The following is a 24,579-nucleotide window of genomic DNA, read 5'->3' on the forward strand; positions in this document are numbered from 1 at the left end:
TTTCACGGATCGTACTCCCCAGACCTTAAGAAGAGTTGCTTTCAACTGTGTTGTAAATTATGATTAAATAACAGAATCAAGGGAATTTGACAAGGCAACACTGACCTTTCCTGAATTTGAGTGCAACTCACTCAAATGTCTGGGTGGGCAACTTGCTCAAATGTCTGGCTTGGCTATGAGAGTAACATGTTTATCATACCCCATAAATGCATATTTTTTTCCCCTGAAACATGAGAGACATCTTATATGAATAAATCAATTTTATTTAAATAATATTACAGGCATATCTTGTCTATTATAAACCACCATGCGGTTTTTCAGAAGCACCAATATTTAACAATAATTTCAATTTTCTTGAGAGCAGCTACCTTTTTCTGGGTGGTGTTTGTAAACTTGTCAGACTTCCCTCCACTCATTCAACTCAAGCAAAATCTGTTGCTAGTGAAATGCTGAATGTTGTACCTTCTAACTTGTAATAGTTACCTTACTGTTCCTGAGCATCTCTTTTGAACAGTGCTTGAGAAGAATGGGTAAAGTGTTCTGTATAGCAAAAACCCACCATGAAACAGGGTGTTTCTTTCCCTTGTGGCACCAAAAATATAGCAGGCATAAAAGCATTACAAATAAAATCCAAGAGACTATAATTTCTTTGAGGCTTCAGGATCTGTTTTTCCTTGCATTTCTTCAACCTTAATAATGCAATACCACTTTCCTCAATGCAAAAAGAGTTTTTGTAAGAAGCCTGTCCTACAGTTCTGTGTCACAGACTGCATTAGCCTCCAGGCTGAGTTTCTTCAAAAGCATCTTTGCAAAGCATGGTTGCACCAAAACCAGCAGATGTGTCTGATGGGCTTATTCGTTCAGTTGTCCGATCGTTTATGGGAGATTCACAGCAGGGAGACGAAAGAGATACAGGCGATACCTCTCAGGAGGCTGAGTCCTGCTCATGTTTTCTGGGAAGAAAATGCACACACCTGCAGCAACTGCTGGATATAAATAGGGACAGAGCCAGAGCCACCAGGCTGAGGCAGTCACAGGGGAATTGTGTCAGGCAGCCACTCTTCTGGCCACGACATTCAAGTACTGGCACTTCTTGTTTCTGAAAAAGCAGTTTTTTTGAAAGGAGCGTTTGCTGAGCACTCTCCATGTTCACTCAGATCACTGAATCCCATGAGGTTCACTTTGTCAACTGATTTGGGCTTATCACAACAGACTTCTGTAATAATTCCCAAGTTCTCTTTGGTACATAACCATCGTCTTCACTCCCAGCACTGCAGAAGCTTTGTACCCCAACCATTCTAACCAGAAAAAAATCTGGCCTTTAAAATAGTCCCAACAATTTACAAACAAGAATAATGTGGTGTAATGAAGGTAAGATTATAGCTGGGTGTAATGACACACTATTTCACCAGTGTATCCCTCCTGCAATTAACAGGTAAGCTCCTCAGCAAAGCCATGGATCTTCCCTCTTGCTTATGCCAACAGAAAATCCAATTTTAATGGAACCACAGCAATGAAACTCAAGTCTTAGATTTGCAGAGTGGAGTAAAAATTAATTCAGAGTTTATAGTGAGATCACTGTAAAGCTGACACATGGAGCTACAAAAATGCCATACCAAAACCTAGCTTACAAGAGTGTCCTAAGACAGACTTCATTAAAGTTCGCCACAATCTCCAAGAGCCTTCAGAAAAAGGTACTTAGAAAAGCACCACAATTATTAAGAAAAGTGGTGATCTTTGCTTAGCAAACAGCAGTTTCCCATTTTACATTTGTAAATGTGGAAATGTCTGTAAGCCAACTATTCCTGCTTTCCAAAGTAGGTTCATGTGGACAGCTTGACATCTGATTACAAGTGTTATTTCACAATACTTGGCAAATATCTAAAATAATCTAAAGAATTACCAACTGAAGTCTTCTAAGTGTTCTAAGAAAGCTCAGCCAGTTTATTATGCTTCTCTTCTGAGGCTATCCCTTTATTTTAGAGATACAGCACCTTAATATTTGTACAGTATCAAATATATTTATCAAGAAGAGCAGTGAAGAAACTTGCATTGATCCTGCATATAAGAAACAAAGCACTTTCTGAAGATGTCCTTCAAAGTAAACAGCACCACTGATTTTGGAAACACATTGATAAATCTCGCAGTCTAAAATTCAGCATTAATAGCATGTGCAGCTAAGGAAGGTACTGCTTGAAAAATGGGAGATAAAAGGTAGATCTTAAAAATGAAGTGAATGCTTATGTTGCAATGAAGGTTACACAGTTTTAGAAAAAGCCTTTAATTTTTCTTTTTTTAATCTGAGTCCTGAGATCCCTTTGAGCTACAAACTATATTATTAGCTAAATTAAGCAACATTCTCACTGCAATTAGTAATTTTATGCTACTAATTTTTCTGGTTCACACTGGAAAAATTTAAAGGAAGCTCAGAAGTGGAGGGACCAGATCCTACAAATCTCATTCATCTAACAGAGTTCAGCTCTGCATTCCCTTAGGAGCATCTGGAAATGTTTGAATAATAAAAGAAACACACTTCCACAACACCAAACCTGATGAACAGGCATTATTTGAACATAATTTGTTGTCCTGCCTTAGCCTGTTTCGGAAAATAATAAGAAAATAATAAGAAAATAGTATCTTTAGAAGGAGTTTTAAAGGGAAGAGGCCGTTTTCCAGAATGACCATCTTACCATGACCACCTTATCACTGATGCATGTGTAAAATGGCTGCTGGCCACCAGCATGAATTCCATTCTCAATCCTCTGGAAAACAGAGTTTAAGTGCTGCTGTACCACAAGGTGCCCATGGCAGTCTTTTGAAGACATATTTAGAGCGAAAGTCTGCCCCTTACAGGCAGTGCGCTTACATGCAACATCATTTTCTGATGACTTTTGCCATATCAGTTATTTCCCTTTTGTTACGGTTGGAGCACATCCCAAACAACAGTGAGCACGGGGGAAAGTACCCTCTCTTTTCAACAGGAGAGAGCACCTCTGCTTTTCAACAGACTATATTTCAGCATAAAGCCACAAGCAGAGACACAGAAGTGTTATACAAGACAGCTGCAAAACTCTGATTTTTCATCTTGTACTACTCCTTCCAGGTCTGCACAGTTATTTATGCACAGTTACTTGCAGAGCAACAAACACACTTACTTGAACACTGTAATTATGGAAACTTGGGTCCATTCAGCAGCAGCCGGAAAGCATTTTGCTTAGCTATTAATGAGGCAAACACACAGACTTCATCATGCCACCTTATCCAGTTCAAGTCTGTCTAATATTAGTCTGGTTTTCTTTGAAGCACGTGGTAAGCTAGGTATTAGTGCAACTGCTGCAAATCGATACAAAGCTTACCCTCCACTAATAAAGATGTAACTGTGCAGATGTAGATAGTACTCTTGGATATTTGCATAGCAAGTTGTAGTAAAGAATGAATCAGATGTTAAAAAAAATCCATAAATGAGGTATCAGTTAGCCTAATGGTAGAGCAGGTAAACTAGTCAAGCCATATTCATACTAAATTTCATCTTCTGATTCCTGATCTCGTTCAGATGTCTTCAGTAATCTCATCTCCATGGACTGGGACTGTTTAACCTTTGAACGAACTGCCCTGAAAACAACAAAAAATGAGCGCTGCCAATAGTAACTCTGTTGTGGTTTAAGCCCAGGTGGCAACCCAGAAAAAAGCACGCAGCCCACTCTCTCACCCACCCTCACTTTCCTCCCCCTGCTCCCGGAGGGATGGGGAGGAGAATTGAAAGGAATGTAACTCCCATGGGTTGAGATAAGAACAGTCCAGTAACTAAGGTATAACACAAACCACTACTGCTGCCACCAATAATAATAATGAGAAGGGAAATAACAAGGGAAGAGAATACAACCACTCACCACCTGCCGACCAATACCCAGCCCGACCGAGCAGTGATCTAACCCTTCCAGGTAACTGCCCCCAGTTTATATAGTGGGCATGACGTGCTGTGGTATGGAATACCTCTTTGGTTAGTTTGGGTCAGGTGCCCTGTCTCTGCTTCCTCCTGGCTTCCCCTCCTCCCTGGCAGAGCATGCAACTCACAAGTCCTTGGTCAGACTAAACATTACTTAGCAACAACTGAAAACATCGGTGTTATCAGTGCTGTTCCCAGGCCGAAAGTCAAAACACAGCACTGCACCAGCTACTAAGACTGAGAAAAAATGACTGCTACTGCTGAACCCAGGACAAACTCAAAGGCTTATCTGGCCATTTTTATATGGTTAAAAACTGTTTAACTCCTGCACCTCATCAGGGAGTTAGGGTGACTGGTGTATGAAGACTTGTAGCAGGCCACTGTGGAAGACATTGTAAAGATGGCTTCTGCTTTCAAGCAGAATCTGGGCAGTATTTAACCATAAGCCTTGATTGTAAATAGCTGTATGTTAGCATGAGTGACAACCGTACAATGCAAACATGTACCATGATGTTAGTATGTGCTACATTTAATGATACTACCTGAACATACTGTTTGTAAGACATGCTGCAGCAGCTGCCATTTCCAGCATCAGAAGGGATGTAGGATTGCTGTCACCTACTCTACGGTTGCCATTCTTTACACAACAAACCAGTTACCCAGCCTTGAATGTCAGTGCCTTTCAGACAAAAGATCCAAAAAGAACTGGCATCTCAGTTCTTGCAAGACTGAGATCTTGCAAGACTTCAAGAACTGCATGCAGCCAAAGCCTGATAAAATAGGGCTATTAGGATGGTAAGGGTAAACCAAGGGGTAAGAAGCATGTTTAGAACAGTGCAGGCAAAGGCTTGGTAAGGTCCTGCAGGCAGGTGATCACACGTGGCAGAATCAGGCTCATTTTTATAACTAATTTAACACTGTGGTTGTAATTTTATCAGCATTAACATGAGAAAAAAGTCTAACTTTAGAAATGGGGGGATGAAACTGGCTAGTGGAAAAGAAATCATGTCTGATCACAGGAATTGCTAGCAATGACACCTGTCCAATAACCTTCAAAGTCATGAAGCTTGCTGACTAAGTCACTTGGAATTAGAGATGATCACTGGGAGAGAAGATGCTGTAGGAAGAAAAACTTCTAACTTCATATGCACTTACATATATGAAACACTATTAAGAAAGAACTCCTTTTAAGTGAGAAGCATTATCCTTTCAGAGCTGTACTTCATGAATATTTTTCCCCTTTCTACTGAAGCAGTGAGTCATGTTGTCTTCATTGATTAACAATACCTATTTTTATTTTACCTTGAAAGACAATTAATTACTTTGTAGAAAACTTGATTTGTCACTGAGACATTTCTAAAACTAAGCTTCTGCTAGACTAAATAGACAAGTTTCCAAAGTTTTAGTGTTTCAAATAACTTACCAGCTGACGATTGTATAATTGACTGCAAGTATAAGAAAAGCAAAGGCATAATGCCAGCAATAGCACATGGTCAGGAACATCATATTGGTATGATCCATCTGATTCCACTCTGGCCTCCCATTTGGAGGATAAAGCACAAAGCCAATCTGTAATAAAATAATAGATATTTAGCAAAAGTAATCTGATGTGTATCCTTTGCTGTATCATGTTTTGTGCTACCTATCACAAGGCAGACATCGCTTTTTTCTAAGTGCTGATTATTTCTGTGGTTATTATTAAAAACAATTTTGCAGTCACACTCAGATGCAATGGATGATTTTACACAGTTCTGTGCAGAAGTGCCTTTGAAGATGCAGAGCCTGTCCCAAGAAACCCCTGCTCTTGCCCAGAGAATTAAGGACCCTGCCCAACAAGTCCCATAGCAATCACAGCTATGTACTGTATGGAAAGGGGCCAGTGCTCAGCCTTGTGTGGTCTGAACTGCAAACACATCACCAACAAGAAAGCCCACCCGGCCATTTGCACTGACTCACTTCTTCCCAACAGTGTCTGGGAATGTGCTACATGGTTCTGAAGATGAATAATAAATTAATAAGTAAAGGTGAACATAAGTCTATTTCTTCTGGGCCATCCAGGGAAAAGGTCAGGTTTTGAAATTACTTAAAAATGGAGCTGTCACCCAAGGCTATAAGGCCACGTGAAATACATAGCTATTTTGTATATTCAGAGTTGGAAAAGATCAAATTCATATTAATGCATAAGGTGGGAAGCTAGTATTCCTGTGGCTACACAGGGGTCTGCATGACAAGTACTGGTCCTCTGTACTGCCTAATACTCTTCAGAGTCATGGCTCAGCCGTTCAGCTGAGAATTTAGGAGCTGGGAAGAAGACAGGAAGAAGGATGGGAGGAGAGCATTTTGCATTTCCATGCAGAGAATTCAATGAATGAGGGAGCTGATGATGCAGAAGGCCCCTTTACTTTTTATAAATCTGTCATGCTGCAGCCAGTATGTGGTTTTCAGTCGCACATATGGTTGAAGTCTCCTGCAGGTGTGAAAAAAGCCACACTTAAATTGCTTGTATTTTTAGTTCTTCGATTTTTCACTTTGAACCAAAAAACACATTGCCTCCAGAGCTAAAGAAATAACTTGCTCTAAAATTAGACTGGACAGACAACAAAGAATAAATGGTTGTGTCTAATTCCTCTTATGTAAAGCTTCTTAAATCACCAATAAAAAGTGTACAAACAAGAAAATAAATAACGAAGTGCTGCAGCACCAGGTTCTTGAGTTCACTTATAGAAAAATACTGCCGTTGAGGAGGTCTGTCTTCTTGCCAGAGCAAGTATTTAGATATTTGATTTGGTGCTGAGTGTCCAGTTCTCCTAAGAAACAGCAAACATTTTTTTTCATCATGTCAGGCCAGTATATAAAAAAGTGAAGCCAGTCTAGACATGCTGTAAAGAAAACTCTCTGGAGTGACCTCAGTTCTCCACTATAAGATGAAACACACATCAGAACTAGCGCTCCTATTTCTTTGTTATGAGATCATAGAATAGTTAGGGTTGGAAAGGACCTTAAGACCATCTAGTTCCAACCCCCCTGCCATGGGCAGGGACACCTCACACTAAACTGCGTCACCCAAGGCTCTGTCCAACCTGGCCTTGAACACCGCCAAATGAACCACTAGAAGAAATTTCCAGGCATACTGGGCACCTCAGAAATATGCCTGAGAGTTGAAAGTTGCCTTCCACCACTTCCAGTGAGGAATGTTATCTGTAGCTTTTAGTTATGAGGGGAATGAGCTGTTTGTTTCTGTTTTCTCCTATTCTAGGGTTTTTTTGACCTTTATTGCTGGGTCCTTTGGGCAGCAGACATATATATACCCCATGTATAGGCCCCAGGGGTATCAGACTTGTTTGTTGAACCCCCCTAAATTGCTGCTCCTGCACAGGGGCCTGGCTGATCACAAGCAACACAACATAATCAGAGCTGCTTTCTCTTGTTCTGACAGTAGAGACAGGGTCACTATCAAATATCTGTTAATTGGATAGAATCACAAGTAAGTGAGGGCATGGAAGCTGCATTTTGAAGAGTCCTTTTGGGAGCCACATCCTTGAAATATCACAGTTTCAGCTGTTTTTTCTTTTGTTCAGTTTCCAGAGCCCGGGAAAAGCAGGAGGCTTTGCATCACCCAGTTTCTTAATGCAGATTGGGAGCTTAAATAGCTTTTGAGCTGGGCAACGTCAATGAGTGCATTGCCTCATCCATCCAGTACTCCGCTGGGCATCTATTCACTGTTCCAGCAGCTGACAGATTGTCTTCATAAAGAACAGCATATATTGCTGGGCTCTTAAAAACACTGCCATTTGGCTTGTGGATTTGGAACGGGACGTTACAGGGGTCTGAAAGAATGGTCAGTGAACAAGGGAGAGCTCAAGAAAACCTCCTTAGCTTTTTTTATTGATAAAATGCACAAGAAGTAAAATAGCTTCTGCTTCTTCTTCTGTAAAATTGATAGAAGAAATACTTTTATCTCTTAAAAGGGACATTAAGAGTGCATTGTTTTCTATGAGTCCTTTTAGGTCTGTGTTTAAAAGGCATATTACACCCCCTATGAAACATCTTCAAAGGGCTGAATCACTAATTTTGGTGAAGGAAGAAGTTCCTAAGGCAGAAAAGTGACCTACCTGCCAGAACCAGCTGCCTTGTAATATGCAAAGGCTGGTACGAAGCATCTCCAGCACAATACTGCCACGGAAGAAAACTTCCAGAAATACACAGATAGCAGCTCCAAAGATAGCAAACAGCAGTAACTGATGAACGTGAACATCCAGCATGGCTCTCCCATGAAGATGGTAGCAAAACAGAAAACCTGGAATAAATTAAGTGATCATTTTAAGATACTTTCTTCCTTTGAAATCTCCTTGCATTTGTTTTCATAAAACAGTGAACCTTTAGCATTTCTCTTCATGCCAATATCACCTTCTTAGTTGAACTAACAGCAATTTTTAAGACTAATTCTTAAGTAATGTGTACTCCCACTCTTCAGTTCAGACCAGGAAATTGCATGGGAAGTTGTAGCTCTGCCACCCTTCGTTTAAAACACATTAACAAAAACTGTCATTCATCTGTGCCTGCAGTGCACATAGCATAGCATAGAGGGATCTATGTGTGCACAGAAAACACAAAATGAGTGTGTCTCCAGTGCAATTTCAACATGTGATTGCTGTGCAAGTGAAAAAGCACTCTAACTTGTGGGCCATGTCTGTACATACATTGAAGCACATACCTGAGCTACTGAGCACTTATTCAAAACAGGCTTGTGCTGCTACTTTTATAACATTTCTGTTGCTATCTAAGCCAGCTGGGAAGCACAGATACCGCTCTAGGATGTGTGATCATGCTCTGGGCTGCAGGGCAGTTTAAGGAAGACCAAGACTGATCTTTCTTAGGCATTTCAGAGAGTTAAACACCCAGCTCCTCCAGGCTCATTCTCTAAGACTGATGTGAGACCCAAGATGCATTCCCCTGTGCAAGTTTCACACACACTTCTGCAGGGAGAGGTAAACTGACCTTCAATAAACACTGCTAACGAAAGCATCATCTTGTCCATGGCCACTGGCAGTGCACTGGTCCCATGAGCCACAATGTCAGCCAACCCTGAAATGCCATAGAAGAGGTACATGGTAGCATGTTGCCAGTTCATGAGGTGATCCCAGTGCTTTTCCTCATAATTGTACAGCTTCAGATGAGGTCCATCAGGAACAAACTGCTCAGCCACCATTCCTGCACATAAAATGAAACGTATAACTTTTTGTCCTGATGCTTAAGGTGCTGATAAGTCTTTATACAAACAATAGAGGAAACAATATATTCTGATGCAGCATAACACCAGTCAATTTGAGATTTAGTCAGGCTGCCTGAGGATTGCTCTGGGTGGTTGCTACGTTTTCCTCCCTTCTGCCCAGTTTAGCCATTTGCAATAAAGTTTTTAACATGTCCAAATTCAAGTGAAAATGCACAGAGGTCTCAAAGATAGTAATTTTATATAAGTTTACAAGAAAATAGGCAGTAGGTGGAGGAGAGACAAAATAAGCTGCTTTGCTGATGGGAAGACCACAGAGTGAGCTATAGCATATATTAAGCATCACGTAATTCAGAGAAGAGAAAGCCAGGGAAAACCAGGCTTCATCTCTGCTCCTGGTTGGACTATCTGCATCTTGCAGTTTCCAGCAGCAAACAGCTATTCTGTGCTGGTTTTTTTTCCTAACAATTGCTATTGTAGTAGTCCTCTAACTGAATTTTTCAGCTGCCTTCTCCTGTGGTTCAAACATGAGTATAACACATGCTAAAGTCCCCAAAAGAAAGATTTACCATTTCAGTCCCCTACAATGTGCAGGATGGCAGAGTTCAGACTCTTAGTTCAAAGGGGATTTTTCCTATAAAGCCATAAAAGGAAATCCCTCCACTATGCAGTTATTAAAAATCCCATGAGAATGTATACCAAGTTAGTATTTGAATTGCTGCTCCATTGCCTCCCTTACCTTGGCCCCCTCAGTGTCTTACTAACTAGCTGCAGTACTCCAGCAAGAGGAAAGCTGCTTTCAGATACTTTATATAATCAGTGAAGCTTGGGAAGGATTTAAAATGTGTTACGCTTTAAAACTTTTAAGTTAAATACATTGCTTATAAAGCACAGGCTAGCATCATGCTGTATAAGTAGATATGCTGCAGTGCAAATGCAATACTTTTCCAACTTTATTTCAAATTTCCTAACACAGAAACAACAGGGTTTACTCTTTCTGCTACTTTTATTCTTTGTCCTCACCAGGTTTTCTTGTCCACATTTGTGAACTGAAATTACCATATGTTAAAATAATAGTTTTTTGTTTCATGGTGAAAATAAAAAGGCTAAATGAGTATTTTAGCTGCCCAACTACCTCTAGACACTGACTGGGAGATCTGTAAGAAAAACGTCCCTGCTCACACCTCAAAATGAATGCTATTATTTAGGGTTTTATAATTTTTTAAGGCATATCAAAGTACTGTACTCACAGTACCTTTTCAAAGCTGATCTTGAAGAAGAGTAAGAAAAAGATTTTGGCACAGCCTGCACCTTGGTCAGAAACCAAGCAACTCTGACTCTAAAGAAGAGTAGACAGGTAGAATCTAAAAATACTAAAAATAAAGATCCTTTTCAACTTGAAAGCTACATGTGCTGAGCTCCCCAGGCCCCCTGTTATTTAACTTACTTATTCTAGAAAGATAAATTGCTAACATACAGCCTGCTGGAACATAAACAAGAACTAAGCACTTCCAGTTGGCTGCACAACTCACTAAACCATCCCTGTGGCTTTGTACCCAGGCCAGTCCACAACAGAAGGAGAAACAGGCCTCCACCAGCACCCTGTTGCAACAGTTCTGCAGCAATAACATCTGGAGTTCAGTCTTTCTTTGTGAATTTTTTCACTTTAAATGACACCAGTGGAGAAGCATCTGCATTTACATATTTTATCAATAACTCAGTGGAGACTACCGACATCTAAGATGGTTGGATTCAAAACAGCAGAGCAATGCCCCCACAGTCTGGTGCTCCCAGTCTGCATGTGAGAGCCCCTTGCCTAAATATCTTTTTTCCCTCCCTGAAGTAGTGAACAGCATATGAACACTCAGACCAGCTGTGAACTTGTCAGGAGACTCAGCTCCAGAAAAGTGCTATGGATGGAAACCCTTTTATGGTCATAACTGTGTAATTAATAGCAGTAGCCCCACTAGTTCTTAGATTATTGGTGTTTAAAAGACAAAACACCAAAACACAATGAGATGTTTTATCAGAGAAAAAAAAAAAAAAGAAAAAAAGGGTGTTAAAAGACATAGCCTTTTAATTGTCAGCCCACCTTACTTACCGATCAGGGCAAAGACAGCTTTGATGATCCCCTCTAAAAACTCCAGGCGCTGAAATCCTGCCCTGGAACCAAGGTAGCAAGCATTCTTGTTTTTTCGACAGGCATACTTCAGTGGATACTTCACTGACCACCACAAGCCAAAAAGAAGGAAAAAGCTTCCAGGGAGGGCATGCCCTTTGAAATTGCCCATGGTTTACTGCTAGGCAACACCTGAAGGTGAAACAAATGGATATGGATTATGGGAGTAGCAGGAGAATTCTGTGGGTTATAATTTTAACGTATCTCCTTGCATAGGTCAAAAAAAGTATCATAGAACTAAGCCCTCACACTCTATTTAAAAATCAATGTGGGTACTAATCTTCACTGGTTATTCCAAACACCCAGCCAGTATCCCCAGTTTCATAGCTGTGCAGAATCAAAGTAAAAGACCCAACTGCAAGGCATCTGACCTGAAATACAGAACTAGCAGTTGGCAAAGTGAGAGAAAACATGCCATAGTGCGCTATGTCATGCTGTTGAAGTTATACTAGCAAAAGAGACACATGAATATTCACAACTTGGTTCTTTCACCTTTAGAGGGGGTTTTCTGTTTCCTCACTCCACAAACAGAAATCAAGACAATGCCTGACTGAAGGAAATCCAAGTTGTACAAAGATACAATGAGTAGCTATTCACTAATAAATTGTATTTTGTATTCCAATTTGAAGTCTTGTTATGATTTACAAACATCAAGCCATTCTCAGTATTTGATAGGTGAATTATGCACCCACAATTAGATGCACATTATCAAGTACACCAAGTACACTGAGTGATAAGGTTATTAGCTAATGTTATACAGTTATTTAAAAGCAGTGCCATTAATAAAACCAAGTTAACTTAGCTCCAATAGCTTCTTCATTAAAGTGACAGTTCTAATACTAAATTGCAATTTTTCTTTAAGTTATTATAAACTGAGTTATTGTGCAACACAAAGGCATACTAAATCTTTGCAGAGGTTAAAATAAAGGACAACCACCTTAGAATCATTGGAAATCTGTATTTTCTGTTATTATTGTAGCTGATTTACAAATCTGATTGCCACATTACACTGTAGCTGTATGTTTGTGAATAGAATATGGAGGCTCTGCTATATTTTTCTTTCCAGTATTTCATATGGTCAGCTCTGCGTAAGAAGTTTTAAACTGTGGCTTGTGGGCCATAGAGTACTTGCAGATGGTTCACATAATGCTGTCTAGTCACGTAGCGTGAGCTCTCTCCTGTTTCTGGAGTCTAAGCTCCACTGAAAGCGTTATTTTGAATTTTTTTTAAGAAGAGAAACTTGCACAGATCCTTAAGCTGCCATAAGACTATTACTCAACTGCATGAGGAAACGTGACCTATATAGCCACAAAGGAGAATTAAAAAAATACAAATGTTCATGTGTCGCGTGAGGCAGGCTGTGATTTAAACAGGGATGCTGAAGGATGTCCTGTCCCTACTGCCTGTCCCAGCTGCCTGTCCCCTCCTCTTCCAGAGCTGATGTATCCCAGTATAAGCTCTGCAGAAGGGGAGGGGTGAGTTTTAAAAGCTTTCCCTGGATAAAACTCCACTTAGCTAATTTTTACGGAAGTATTACTGAAGTACAAGAAAAGGGAAACATGATATTGGTTGCCCAAGCAAGCCCATTTCTGGATGTGTCCTCACAGGTGCCAAGTGCTGGCATCTGAGCGTACCTTTTACTTCATACTGGAAGGAAATCATGCAGAGGTGCCTGCACTGAGCCCTGGGAAGGCTCCTGGGGAAGCAGCACCTGGCAGCCATGGGGCAGCCAAAGAGAGAATGAGGGACATGTTTATCTATTCTTATGAAATGTAGACGACTCTATTTGGGATTTCTGCTGTCTAGGGAAGGGCTCCTGCATGCTACTTGTCTTCTGTTAAGTAGAAAAACAGGGGTGCCATGCCTAGAGCTGTTGTGGGAGGCTTTGCCTCACCTTGTGGCTGGCTAGCCACCCCGATCAGGGCAGCAAATGCTGTTAGGAGGAGCAAGCAACGACAGACCTGGCAGGCAGCTCTCAGCACGGGCCCCCAGCCACCAGGTTGGTGATGACCACCTCCATCCCACTCACAAAATGCTGAATTAGTCTCTAAACCTCCCTGGGGCTGAGCATGTGTTAATGGTGCTAAATCAGCCTGCTTGTGAGCTGAGCATCTCCGGTCCCAGCCCAGGGTGGGCTGAGAAATGGAGGAGGAGGAGGTGGCAGTCCAAGGGTTGGGAGAGCCTTTCTCTGCTTCCTCTGCCTCCCTCAACACCTTGAAAGGTCTGCTAGGTTTATGCCTGTTTTATTTGCAGGTGAGGAAAGCACTCCTCAGTCTTGAGCAGCCTATAGCAGAGTCAGGCACTATGTGGTGTGGCTGCGGGGCTCAGCCCCTCATGTTAGACTGAGCCCCATGGTGTCACTGAAGAGGTACCTCACTCTGGGACATCTTTAGCTCAAAGAATCTGCCCAGCTTGTGCATCACTGCCAGTACTCACTGCACCATAGTTTGCCTCAAGAAAGGGCAATATTAATGGGAGCTAAAGTTTTAGACAGTTGCCTAAACTGTGTTTTAAACTTTGAAATACTTGTTTTGCTTTATAAGCCTTAATTTCTGGTTCTTCTTAAACTTCCTGGCCTGGAAGGCATTGTAGCACATTGTTTTTTTCCCTTCTTTGCATGAAAGGAAGAGGGGAAGAGTAGAGAGCGGCCTTTCCTCAGCATATGTCTGGTCTCACTGAATACCGTTCCTTAGAAGGACTTTATTCATTAGATATTATTCAACACAGCTACTGAGCATTTTAAATAGGAAGATTTACCCTGTAACTCACATCACCTACATCAAAGGGAGATACTGGATTAAAAAGGTAAATTAAACCCATGAAAAGCCTCCCATTAGGAGAGTACAGCAGCAATAAGAGTAAAATAAACAACAGTGTGCTAATGGCATTTGTACTGCACAGTATAGAAAACTTCAAAAGTAATTCTCAGTCTGTAAATTCACACCTGGGTTAGCTAGAGCTCTAATCACTGCAGGATATTTCTGCTCTAAATCTGGGTAATCCACCAGGATACTCTGTTTAAAACTATTTTTTGCTTTTAAGAACAAGGGAAGAGAAGTCTGATACAGTAGCTACTGTTGCATATCCAATATAAACAAAACAGAACCAGAAAAATTGATGTTTTACTATAAGCAATACGATCACATATTATTTGCTTTAGAGAGTGTAAACTTCAGTTTGAGTTTGTCCAGAAATGTTGGAGATTATTTGTGGGATCTCTCTAGAAAGAGGCATATCAGATCTGTGAGTCAGCTGCTGTGGCACACCTTAGAACACTGAATCACAGCACAGTGGGCTTCAGAAAGGATTTACATGAATTACACTTTAAATTCTTAGTAAACTTGAAAACATTATGACAGAAATCGCCTTAAATTTTGAATTCATGAATTTTCTCTTATCAGGCCCAAGAGTGTATTTTGGTGAGGCTAGAAGTCAACTGCCACCACCCACAGTTTTATGTGACTGAGAAGTTTTGCCTGCAAGTAAACCAGGTGATATTGCATAGTTTGGGGGCTTAGTGTAACACTGAGGGAGCCAGCCTGTTACAGTACGTCAGGTGCTATTTATTGGATAAAGATGGCATCAGCATGTTATGATAATCCTCACTAAATTTGAGGGTTTATTTTTTTAGAGAATTTTATCCCATAAGGTAGCAAACAAATCACTGGAAGACCAAAGCTGTAACTTGTGCAAATCCCAGGCCCTCTTTTGTCCTCAGTGATTTCAGGGCCAGGGGTGCTGGGAGAGCCTCAGCCACATTCTCGGCAGCAAACCTTCCTTGCTGCCCACCACCTTCCCCTAAAGTGCATCATCTGCCAGAGACTCAAATAGAGAAAATCCCAAGTCTGCCCCACAGCTGAGTGCCATGAGCCCCTCAAAGCCATCCAGTCATACCAGGTGCTGCATGAGTACCCGCAGTGGGTGACCTGCTTGCACAGCCTCAACCCTATCCAAATCCTGCTCCTAACCTCACCAGGCAATGCCAGTGCTGATGCCTACAAGAGACATATAGACAGCCAGCATCACGCAGTCACAGCCCTTGCCATGGATGACAGGGTTTGGCTTTCCAGGGAGCATATACTGACCATTGCTGATCAAATTGCCCCTGTTACCTGATCTGTGCACCCCCAGGATCCCTGCCCAGGGGCCCGTGGTCACAAGGCAACTGGAGAAAAAGGTAATGAGGTGTAAATATGGCAATAAACAAAACTGTCAATGTAGTTTAGAAATTCTTAAGTACCATGCAACTTTTCTGCAGCTGATTGGAATGAGGAGAAAGAATAATTTACAGCTACTTGCTACCTGAGAATGTGAAATGCTTTTTGTTTTTTCACATGTGAAAACTCCAAGTATGATTTTTTTGCAATAAACACACAAAACTCTGCATGATTGAGGCTTTCCCAGCAATTAGAAAGCTGCATAATATTGCACAAGTGCTTTACACTCCAGCTTTGCCAACCAAATGTGATTGTTGATGTTTGCCTACAAATTCCCTATATAGCAGTAATGCTTTGTGTACCTGGGATGCTCATCCCTTAGCTGAGGCTGTATCTTACTCCCTGGGGTCAGAAGCGAATAGTGGATCTGCTGGCAATGGACAGGATGATGCGCAAAGGCAGTTTCTGAGTGAGCATTCAAGAAAAGGTGTGCATTTTTGTGGGTATTAAAAGCTGTCTTTTAATCCAGAAAATTACTTCGCTTACACCGGAAGAAGCATGAAAGGCAGGCAAGAAACAGACTTACATGATTGATTTAAACACTTCCCAACTTCCTGGGGAGGAATGTTTCCTAACATCTACAAGTTTAATTCCTGATCTCTTAAGGCCACCCATGTGGGGACTAAGGCAAAACTTGCAAGTGGTATGAAGAAACTTATGGCTACTTAGATGGTTTCTTGAAGAGCTAGATTAATTCCCCTTTTCCTTCTTCTCCCTTTAAAAAAAGCCAGAGGCTCAAGCAGCATAACCTGCACTGGATGGAGACGCAAGTGTTGGCTCAGCAAGAACTAGCCCTGCAGCAGGCAGCTACCCTTCCCTACACATTCTCCTGCCACAGCAATATGCTTTGCAATTTCCTGTGTTTATTAAGCTCTGCGGGATGTTAAAGAGGACTGTTGACCAGAAATGAGGATTTTTTTTCCAGAAATGACACAAGTGATGTGGCCACAGACTCACACTGCTGCAACAGATTCATTTCTGCTACGGAGCCATATGATAACAGAAGTTAAACACGAAGATTTACTGCAATGGTAAAACTGTGCTAGATTAGGAAAAAATTATGTGGCATTTATAATATTTGATAGAAAATGTTTTTATCCATAACACCTGCAGGAACTGATCATGATGTCAGTGAGAATAATGCACCCAGATAAGAGGAGGAAATAACCCATTCACAAACACTCCCTAATCAGTGCACAAGCTAGTCTCATACAGCTTTTACTGAAAACTGGAATCTAGCAAACTTGAATGCATCTAAGAGAAAGAATATAGCAGATAAGTTTAGTTCAGTACCAAGGTTTCCTACTTGCAGTTAAAGACATATTCACAAGGCATGTGCCTTTTACCCTGCAATTGTAAATTTCGTGGAGACCAACACTGATCTGAAAACCAATGTCTGCTGTAATTACTTTATTCACTAAATGCAGTGCTGATTTAATGTAATGACTAAAAGCATTTCAGCAACTGCAGCCCCACACTTCCAGATGAGATCACTGCTCTGGTGTTAAGAAAATACTCACCTATAGGTCTTTCAGAATTAAAGTGGAACTAACTACTAAAGCTAATGAAAGCAGGACTCAAGACTTCTTGAAATCCTAAAAAATGACAGTACAGCCTTTATATTTTTGGCTTAATTATGTGGGAGATGAGGATTTTCAGATTAAAACAAAAAAAAACAAAAAGAGAAAAAAGTAAGTCACGAGTAGGCATCTCTGAAGTCTGTAAGAGAAGAATTCAACCCTTGGTAAAATCTTTAGGCCTACAAGACACAGATGAAACCCAAAAATCCTAAAGAGGTAATGTCAAGAAATTTATATATTGGGTTAAGAAAGGAGAGACTCCAAGAGGCAATCTCTCATAGTGCTGAGTTTGGACCCACAACCTGAACTACCCTATTTTTTCAGTGCCTTGCATTTGTCAACAACAGCTCCTTTCCAGATACATGTTCTTCTCAGCCCTTTGAGTGATCTTCACTGTAGTTTTTCGTCTCTCATGACCCTCAGTTTTCTGGCTTTTCCATGTTTTCAGTGTATCTGCTGACTCTCTTTCTGCTCCCATAGTCAAGCCAAGATAACTCCAGGGGTTATCCAGGGACAACAAACACTCCTTAATGATCTTACCCTTGGCTCTTGGTATCAGAGCAGCTGCTAGTCTGTGGATATGAAATTTTTTGTCTTCAGGACTGCCAAGTTGGAGCCTTTTATTCAGATCATCACCAAGTCAAAAAAACACACAAAAGAAATAAAATCTTGCAATTGTATAGGATACATAAGAGTTGGGTTTTCCTGTGAAAGATTCATAGTTTCTTTATTGGCCATAAAACCTAGTATTTCCTAGCACTGCCTGAAAAAAAAGGGTAAATAAAGCTGCAAACTTTAGCTATGAGAGTGCCACCTCCTTCAGGATGGATGTTTGACTTCAGCCACCACAGCCACTTCCCTGCCCATAGGAGCCCCGCGGTAGCTTCTGCCTCCTGCAGGGTGACCTTCTAGACTGTCCCCCATGCAGAGCAGCAGTTCCCTTCCCCACAGAGGGTCAGAGCAGACTGCTGCCCTCAAGGTGAGGTGCTGCTGGAGCACAGTTCTCCTCCCAAACCAGAAGACTCGAGCAAGGTTTTGACTGTGTGCAGCAGCAGCTAAGTACTGCCAGGCAGACAGCGTGGTGGAAGGACATGCTGCGACATCCCACTGCTGTGCTGCAGGAGTGCTTCATTGACATACAAGAATGGCTCCCCTATTAGTGCTTCCTGGTTTTAACATGAATTGTGCCAGCTAGTGAAATTCCTGTATGCTCTCTTTTTTAAAGTTAATTCCATTTATTGTCCTTGAAACAGTCGGAGACATTTCAATAAACAACTTGTGCAGGACCTTAGATACTCTTGAAGGTCCATAGTCAAGCAGAGGTCACACTACCAGTAAGAAGATTGCTCCTTGGAGACCCTACAAAAAACAGTTTTGTAGGGTGTAATCCCTGGATCTTTCTTGTAGTTCCAGATGTGCTCAACTACATGTTCTTTGCTTCCTGATAGGCAGCCTAGGAAAATGTCAAGAGAGCTAAAGTTTGATATATCTACTAATGATTTAGGGAAAAGAAATAAAATATGGTTTGGTCCTTATTGGCATCCCTTTTATGGACCTACAGTGTCTTAACTATTGAGTCAGGGCTTCAGTGGAAAAATCTCGTAAGACAGCAAAGCTGACAGGACCACCAGACTATGACAAATATTTGTCATAAACAGAGATGATAACCACCCAGGCTGTGAAAGATTCTGCATTTGACACTTTCAGAGCACTTTACAGACTGCTAGAAGTTGCTGCAATTGTTATGTTTCCAAATCCTTCTTGATGAAAACAAGACACAAACCCCCCCAAAAAAAGAGGGGAAGGGAAGTCTATTAAGAAAATTAAGTGTTTGAATGGTCTAAAAATGTATTTTTTTGCCTGAAAAGAAACCAGATCTGAAAGAGAAAAGTGAGGAATTCTTTTCCTGGAGAAGGACTTGTCTGACCACAATATGGTTATAATTCTTTGGTGGCAAGGGTTGCTCTCTTACCATAACCACCAGTGACTGTGCAGAAAAGGCATTAAGATTTCTCTTCATTATGTACAGTACTAGATAACGGGGTGACTGAATTACAATGGGGTGACTCATTAATAAAATATGGCAAACGGAAGTGTGATGCTGTGCTGTGCATACTAGTAATCTTTCAGTTTAAAGACAGTCTCAAGTTGACAAAAACTGGAAGGGAGCTCATCTCAGCAAAAGCAAGAGCACTGGTAAGTCCATGACAGTGTTCACAGGAAGGGCTCAATTTTCTTACAAAAGAAATTACAAATGAGGTCAGTTAGCCAATGTGATGCTCATAACAGCTCATACCTGGACAACAAGCAGGTGATACTTCTCCTGTCCCCTGCTAGGGAGGAGACTGGAAACCAGAGGTACGTGTGTCCAGATTATTGGCCTCTAGTGATAAATTGGTGCATTTTGCTGTCTCCTCTTGCTGAGGCCCAGTCACTTTTCTTAAACCTGTACTTTCTGAAGTTATTTGATTAAATGGTTTGTAAACTTCAGCCATCCGGTCTGGCTGTGGTGTACCATTACGTAGTGTATGTCCTCAGGGCTCTTATACAGCAAACAGATTCAAAATAAATCTCCTAGATTTGGTGCTGTAATGAATGATGTGAGTGCTTGAGGATTACAACATTATGTATAACATTATGTTGTATGTGATATGGAAAAATAAAATTAAAAGCTTTCTTGTCAGTAATTTCCATAAGGCTATGCAACAGAGCAGGTGGGATCTGCACCTTGAGCTTTGCCTTGGCTGACTTGTCTTTGACCCTGCTGAGATAAGGGTGTTTGATATACTGTTTGCATTCAGGTGACTGAATGCACTGCCTCCTATCAACTATTGCTTGGGGGAAACACACTCTCAACAGCAGAAAGCTGTGTGGATCAGAAAAGAGAGAGAAACACTAATGGGGACGTTGGCAAGACAGTCTGAAACATTGATAATAGCTGGGAGAAATGTCTGTCTGAGTTAGCCCATCTAGAAAAATCGGAAGGCATCAGGGAAAGAGGTATAGTTCCTTTTTACAGCACCACCTCATACTCACTAAATGGGAATCAGTTAGTGCTAATGCAACGCTAACAGAAACTGAAGAGTCCTCTTTATGAAAGGCTACAATAGCAACAGCTTCAGTTCCTGCTGCCCCTCAGACAACAGAATTAATAGAGGGGCCAAGAACAATGCTATGGAGTTGGAGCTTTGTAATTCAGGCTAGCAGCTGCACAAGGGGCTATATCCTCTTCCAAAACCACTGGTCTTACAGATGCTACACTCTGTACCTTAGAAATGTCTCAAGTGCCAGGTTATGTGGAGCAAGAGTTTTAGAATCTTGCTCAGATAGAACTGAAATGTTACAGCAGGCCCTAATTTAGGCAGAAATTTATTAGGAGGGACTTAAGTCTCCTTTTTATCTTCTGGAGCAAAAGGCAGTGCCAGAACTGAAGGTCTGGCTCATGCAGCACAGTAAGATAGGAGTGCCATAGTAGAGTGCCACCCTACTGAAAACTAAGATTTTTCAAAAACAATAATTATTTATAATTTCTGGGTTTAGGAACCTGCCTTGCTCATAGCTAGGAAGAGACAACCAAAATGACTACTGCTGCCAATTGCAAGCGGGCAGGGGCGTGTTTGGACACATCTGACAAGTAGACTAGGAGCCAGTTGACAAGAGTTTTGACACTTGATTCATGTATGTCTTCAGATGGAAACAAGGGGCCCATTTTTTGTGCTGCTGTACTGGCCATCAGCAGTACTGAGTAAAATGATACTTTCAGGCAGGCTTGGTGTGCAAGAAAAGAGTAAGCAGGGAGAAGTTTACCTAACACAGGCATGATTATTGAAGCCACTCCTTAGGTTCATTTGACTTTCTTTTCCAAGCAGGTATTTATAACCACACTCTCCACAACTGAGAGAAATCAGTCTGGTTTACCCAGCTCCATTTCTAAAGAGAAGCATACAGGAAAATTCCACATAAGCAACCCAGAATAGCAGAAAAGATACCTGAGCAAACTTCAGCAAGGTAATCCCAGAGTCAGTGATGAATTTTCATCTAAAATGGATATAGAATACATTCCTTAAACAAATTACAAAGTGCAAATTACTGGTGAGTTACAGTATGACATATACCATAATTTAAAGAGGTCTACAGAAACAGTAATATAAGGTGATGCAAAAAAAGTTATACATACTGGAGAAAACACAAGTTCTAGGTAGATAATTGCATAGTTATTATCAAATATTAATTTTAAAAATTAAGAAGCATAAATATTTTGGCTTTAAGCACTTCAGTTCCTAAGCTCTGAAATATCAGAAAAAATAAATATTTGATATTGTGTTAAGTAATAAGTGGTATTAGGAGAGAAGAATATGGTTTATCACTGAAAAAAATGAAACAAATTTGAACATATCCAGGGACTGAAAGTGTTTTTTCAAGGGATACTCTGTTTTGAAATAGAATAGAGAGGCTGAGATAATCTAATTTGAAGGTTTCTCTCATACATTAAATATTCATGGCTACATTTAAATTCTCTTGATTTTGCCAGGAGATTTGTTTGGATGTATATTTCCATTTGAGTAACTCAAGGAGGAGGGAGGGAGTTAAAAAAAAACACAGGAGAAACTCTAAACCAAACGTTTACTCACACCCCTAACAATTCCCCCTTTAACGACCCTGAACTACTGCTGCAAAAACTCTCACACACAGGGTAAAATACGCCAGGGCGCCAGACGTATTTTAACACCAGCAACCTCCTTCAGAGCTACTTCAGATTTAAAAGTCGCGTCAGGGCTTTTTACCTCAGGAGTGCCCCTCGCCGACCGAGCTAAGGCAAACATGGAGCAGCAGTTGTCCTTTCACAAGGGAATATGAAACACCCCCCACCCCTACCGCCGCCGCCCGCCCTGCTTTTAGCCCGCTTCGCCCGCACTGCGCGGAGGAGCAGCCTGCGCGGGGGAGACCTCCATCCCTTCCCGTCGGTCTCCCGGGGCTGAGGAGACCCGAGCTGCCCTTACCTCGCAGCCTCTTCCTCCGCCTTCCCTCGCCCCCTCCAAGGGGTTTCGCAGCCGGCTCGGGTTCCTCCAGCTGCTCCATCCAGGGGATGCGCCGCGCCCGCCCCCGATGGCTGCCCAGATGTTCCTTCCCCTGGCGGCCCCGTGGGGGACGGGCGGTTTCCTCCCCCACTGGCCGGGGAGGACCCGGGGCAGAGCCAAATAAAAGGGGCTCGGGACAGAGAGAGGCTTCTGCTGAATCCGCGCTTCCCGGTGCCTGTTCACCGCTCCCGCCCCGTTTTCCAGCGAAAGAAGCCGGAAGCGAGCAGAGTGGCGGGGGAGCTCACGGCCGGAGACAGGGGCTGCCGCTAGCCGGGGCAAGCTGGGGAAAGCTAGAAAAGTAGAGTGACTTTCTGACACACAAACTCTCCTTTGATCGCTGGATGTAACAGAGGTTTTTCTCTATTTGCCCTTTATTCCCCCTCAGTGGTTTTCTCCACGAAAATGAGCACCCGTGGCTATAGCCCCTGTAATTTCACAGGAATGTACGGCAGAGCCCTGAATCCAAAAGAAGAATGTCTAAAAATAAAATTGAAAGGATGAAGCCACAGTTTCATTTACAAACACCACGCTATAGTAAACGGTGTTAGTGACATTACTGAGTCAGTCACGGTATAATGAAAGGCATCTTATGCTGCACCACCTAAGTTAAATTAGCCAGCAGAGAACACCAGAAAAACCCTCAAACCTTGCATACAGAAAAATCTTCCTTTGAAGTATTTGCCAGGAAGTTTTGATAATCAGACTTGAAGCTCTGTTTAAACTACACCAGAAGCCTCCCTGACCCTTTCCACCCCTGTCAGCACCAAGTTCTTGTGTTCCAACCTTCTCCTCTGGCTGTTGGAATAGCCAATCCGAGGCACCAGTTAGTCATAACTTGGACTAAATTCTGAGACCCCCCCAAGACCCCTAATTTAAGATTTCTGCTTTTCATAATCCAAAAAACTTTTTGTTTTGGGAAATTTATGGGTGAAATTAACCTCATGTAAAGATTGAAATGTAGCTCAAGTCATGTATGACCAACCTTATAGCCTTCTATGAGGAAGTGACTAGGTGGAGGGATGATGGTAGAGCGGTAGATGTAGTTTTTCTTGATTTCAGTAAGGCATTTGATACTGTCTCCCACAGCATCCTCATAGATAAGCTAAGGAAGTGTGGGCTTGACGATCAAGTAGTGAGGTGGATCGAGAACTGGTTGAAAGGAAGAAGGCAGAGAGTTGTGGTCAATGGCGCAGAATCTAGCTGGAGGTCTGTGACTAGTGGAGTTCCTCAGGGGTCGGTGCTGGGACCGGTGCTGTTTAATATTTTCATCAATGACCTGGATGAGGGAACTGAGTGCACCCTCAGCAAGTTTGCTGATGACACAAAACTGGGAGGAGTGGCTGACACACCAGAGGACTGTGCTGCCATTCAGCGAGACCTGGACAGGCTGGAGAGTTGGGCGGGGAGAAACTTGATGAAATTTAACAAGGGCAAGTGTAGAGTCTTGCATCTGGGGAAGAACAACCCCATGTACCAGTACAGGTTGGGGGTTGACCTGCTGGAAAGTAGTGAAGGGGAAAGGGACCTGGGGGTCCTGGTGGATAGGAGGATGACCATGAGCCAGCAATGTGCTCTTGTGGCCAAGAAGGCAAATGGCATCTTAGGGTGCATTAGAAAGGGAGTGGTTAGTAGGTCAAGAGAGGTTCTCCTCCCCCTCTACTCAGCCTTGGTGAGGCCGCATCTGGAATATTGCGTCCAGTTCTGGGCCCCTCTGTTCAAGAAGGACAGGGAATTGCTTGAAGGAGTCCAGCGCAGAGCCACAAAGATGATTAAGGGAGTGGAACATCTCCCTTATGAGGAGAGGCTGAGGGAGCTGGGTCTCTTTAGCTTGCAAAAGAGGAGACTGAGGGGTGACCTCATCAATGTTTACAAATATGTGAAGGGTAGGTGTCAGGATGATGGAGCTAGGCTTTTTTCAGTGATATCCAGTGATAGGACAAGGGGCAATGGGTGTAAACTGGAACATAGGAAGTTCCACGTTAACATCAGGAAGAACTTCTTTACTGTAAGAGTGACAGAGCACTGGAACAGGTTGCCCAGGGGGGTTGTGGAGTCTCCTACACTGGAGATATTCAAGGCCCGCCTGGACAAGTTCCTGTGTGATGTACTGTAGGTTACCCTGCTCTTGCAGGGGGGTTGGACTAGATGATCTTTTTAGGTCCCTTCCAACCCTTGGGATTCTGTGATTCTGTGGATTCTGTGATTCTGTTTCTGTTTGACACCTTTTCACCCTTGGTTATCTTCTCAGACAGCTCTGTCCATGTCTTGCTCTTTAGTATAAAGTGACACTTTCACTATCAGATAAACAGTACTCTAGCAAATACCCTTCAGCATCTGGCAAGCAGATGC

General features: G+C 42.0%; 1 protein-coding gene across 5 annotated transcripts; it reads right to left on the bottom strand.

Moving 5' to 3' along the window:
• Positions 1–242: 242 nt before the first annotated feature.
• TMEM45A (transmembrane protein 45A) lies at positions 243–22,407 on the bottom strand. 5 transcript variants are annotated; one of them, XM_065676559.1, is made up of 7 exons: positions 22,153–22,407; positions 20,960–21,082; positions 11,278–11,487; positions 8,945–9,157; positions 8,059–8,243; positions 5,370–5,515; positions 243–3,612 (listed from the first exon to the last, which is right to left on the bottom strand). In XM_065676559.1, exons 3-7 carry the CDS (start codon positions 11,465–11,467, stop codon positions 3,519–3,521), a joined length of 828 nt encoding a protein of 275 aa, XP_065532631.1. In that variant the 5' UTR covers positions 11,468–11,487; positions 20,960–21,082; positions 22,153–22,407; the 3' UTR covers positions 243–3,518. The 5 variants fall into 5 exon arrangements, with proteins under 5 accessions (XP_065532631.1, XP_065532633.1, XP_065532628.1 ...); XM_065676561.1 differs by lacking the exon at positions 20,960–21,082 and adding an exon at positions 21,142–21,190 and having other exon boundaries at positions 8,945–9,031; XM_065676556.1 differs by lacking the exon at positions 20,960–21,082 and adding an exon at positions 21,142–21,190.
• Between the last annotated feature and the right edge of the window lie 2,172 nt (positions 22,408–24,579).

The sequence above is a fragment of the Lathamus discolor genome, chromosome 4, assembly GCF_037157495.1.
Source record: "Lathamus discolor isolate bLatDis1 chromosome 4, bLatDis1.hap1, whole genome shotgun sequence".
Taxonomy (NCBI): domain Eukaryota; kingdom Metazoa; phylum Chordata; class Aves; order Psittaciformes; family Psittacidae; genus Lathamus; species Lathamus discolor.

Coding starts and splice junctions, on each gene's coding strand:
- TMEM45A (XM_065676560.1), bottom strand. CDS start 11,467: ATGGGCAATTTCAAAGGGCATGCCCTCCCTGGAAGCTTTTTCCTTCTT. Junction 9,158..11,277: donor AGCTGTCTTTGCCCTGATCG/GTAAGTAAGGTG, acceptor TTTTATGTGCAG/GAATGGTGGCTGAGCAGTTT. Junction 3,613..5,369: donor AATTATACAATCGTCAGCTG/GTAAGTTATTTG, acceptor TGTTGTTTTCAG/GGCAGTTCGTTCAAAGGTTA.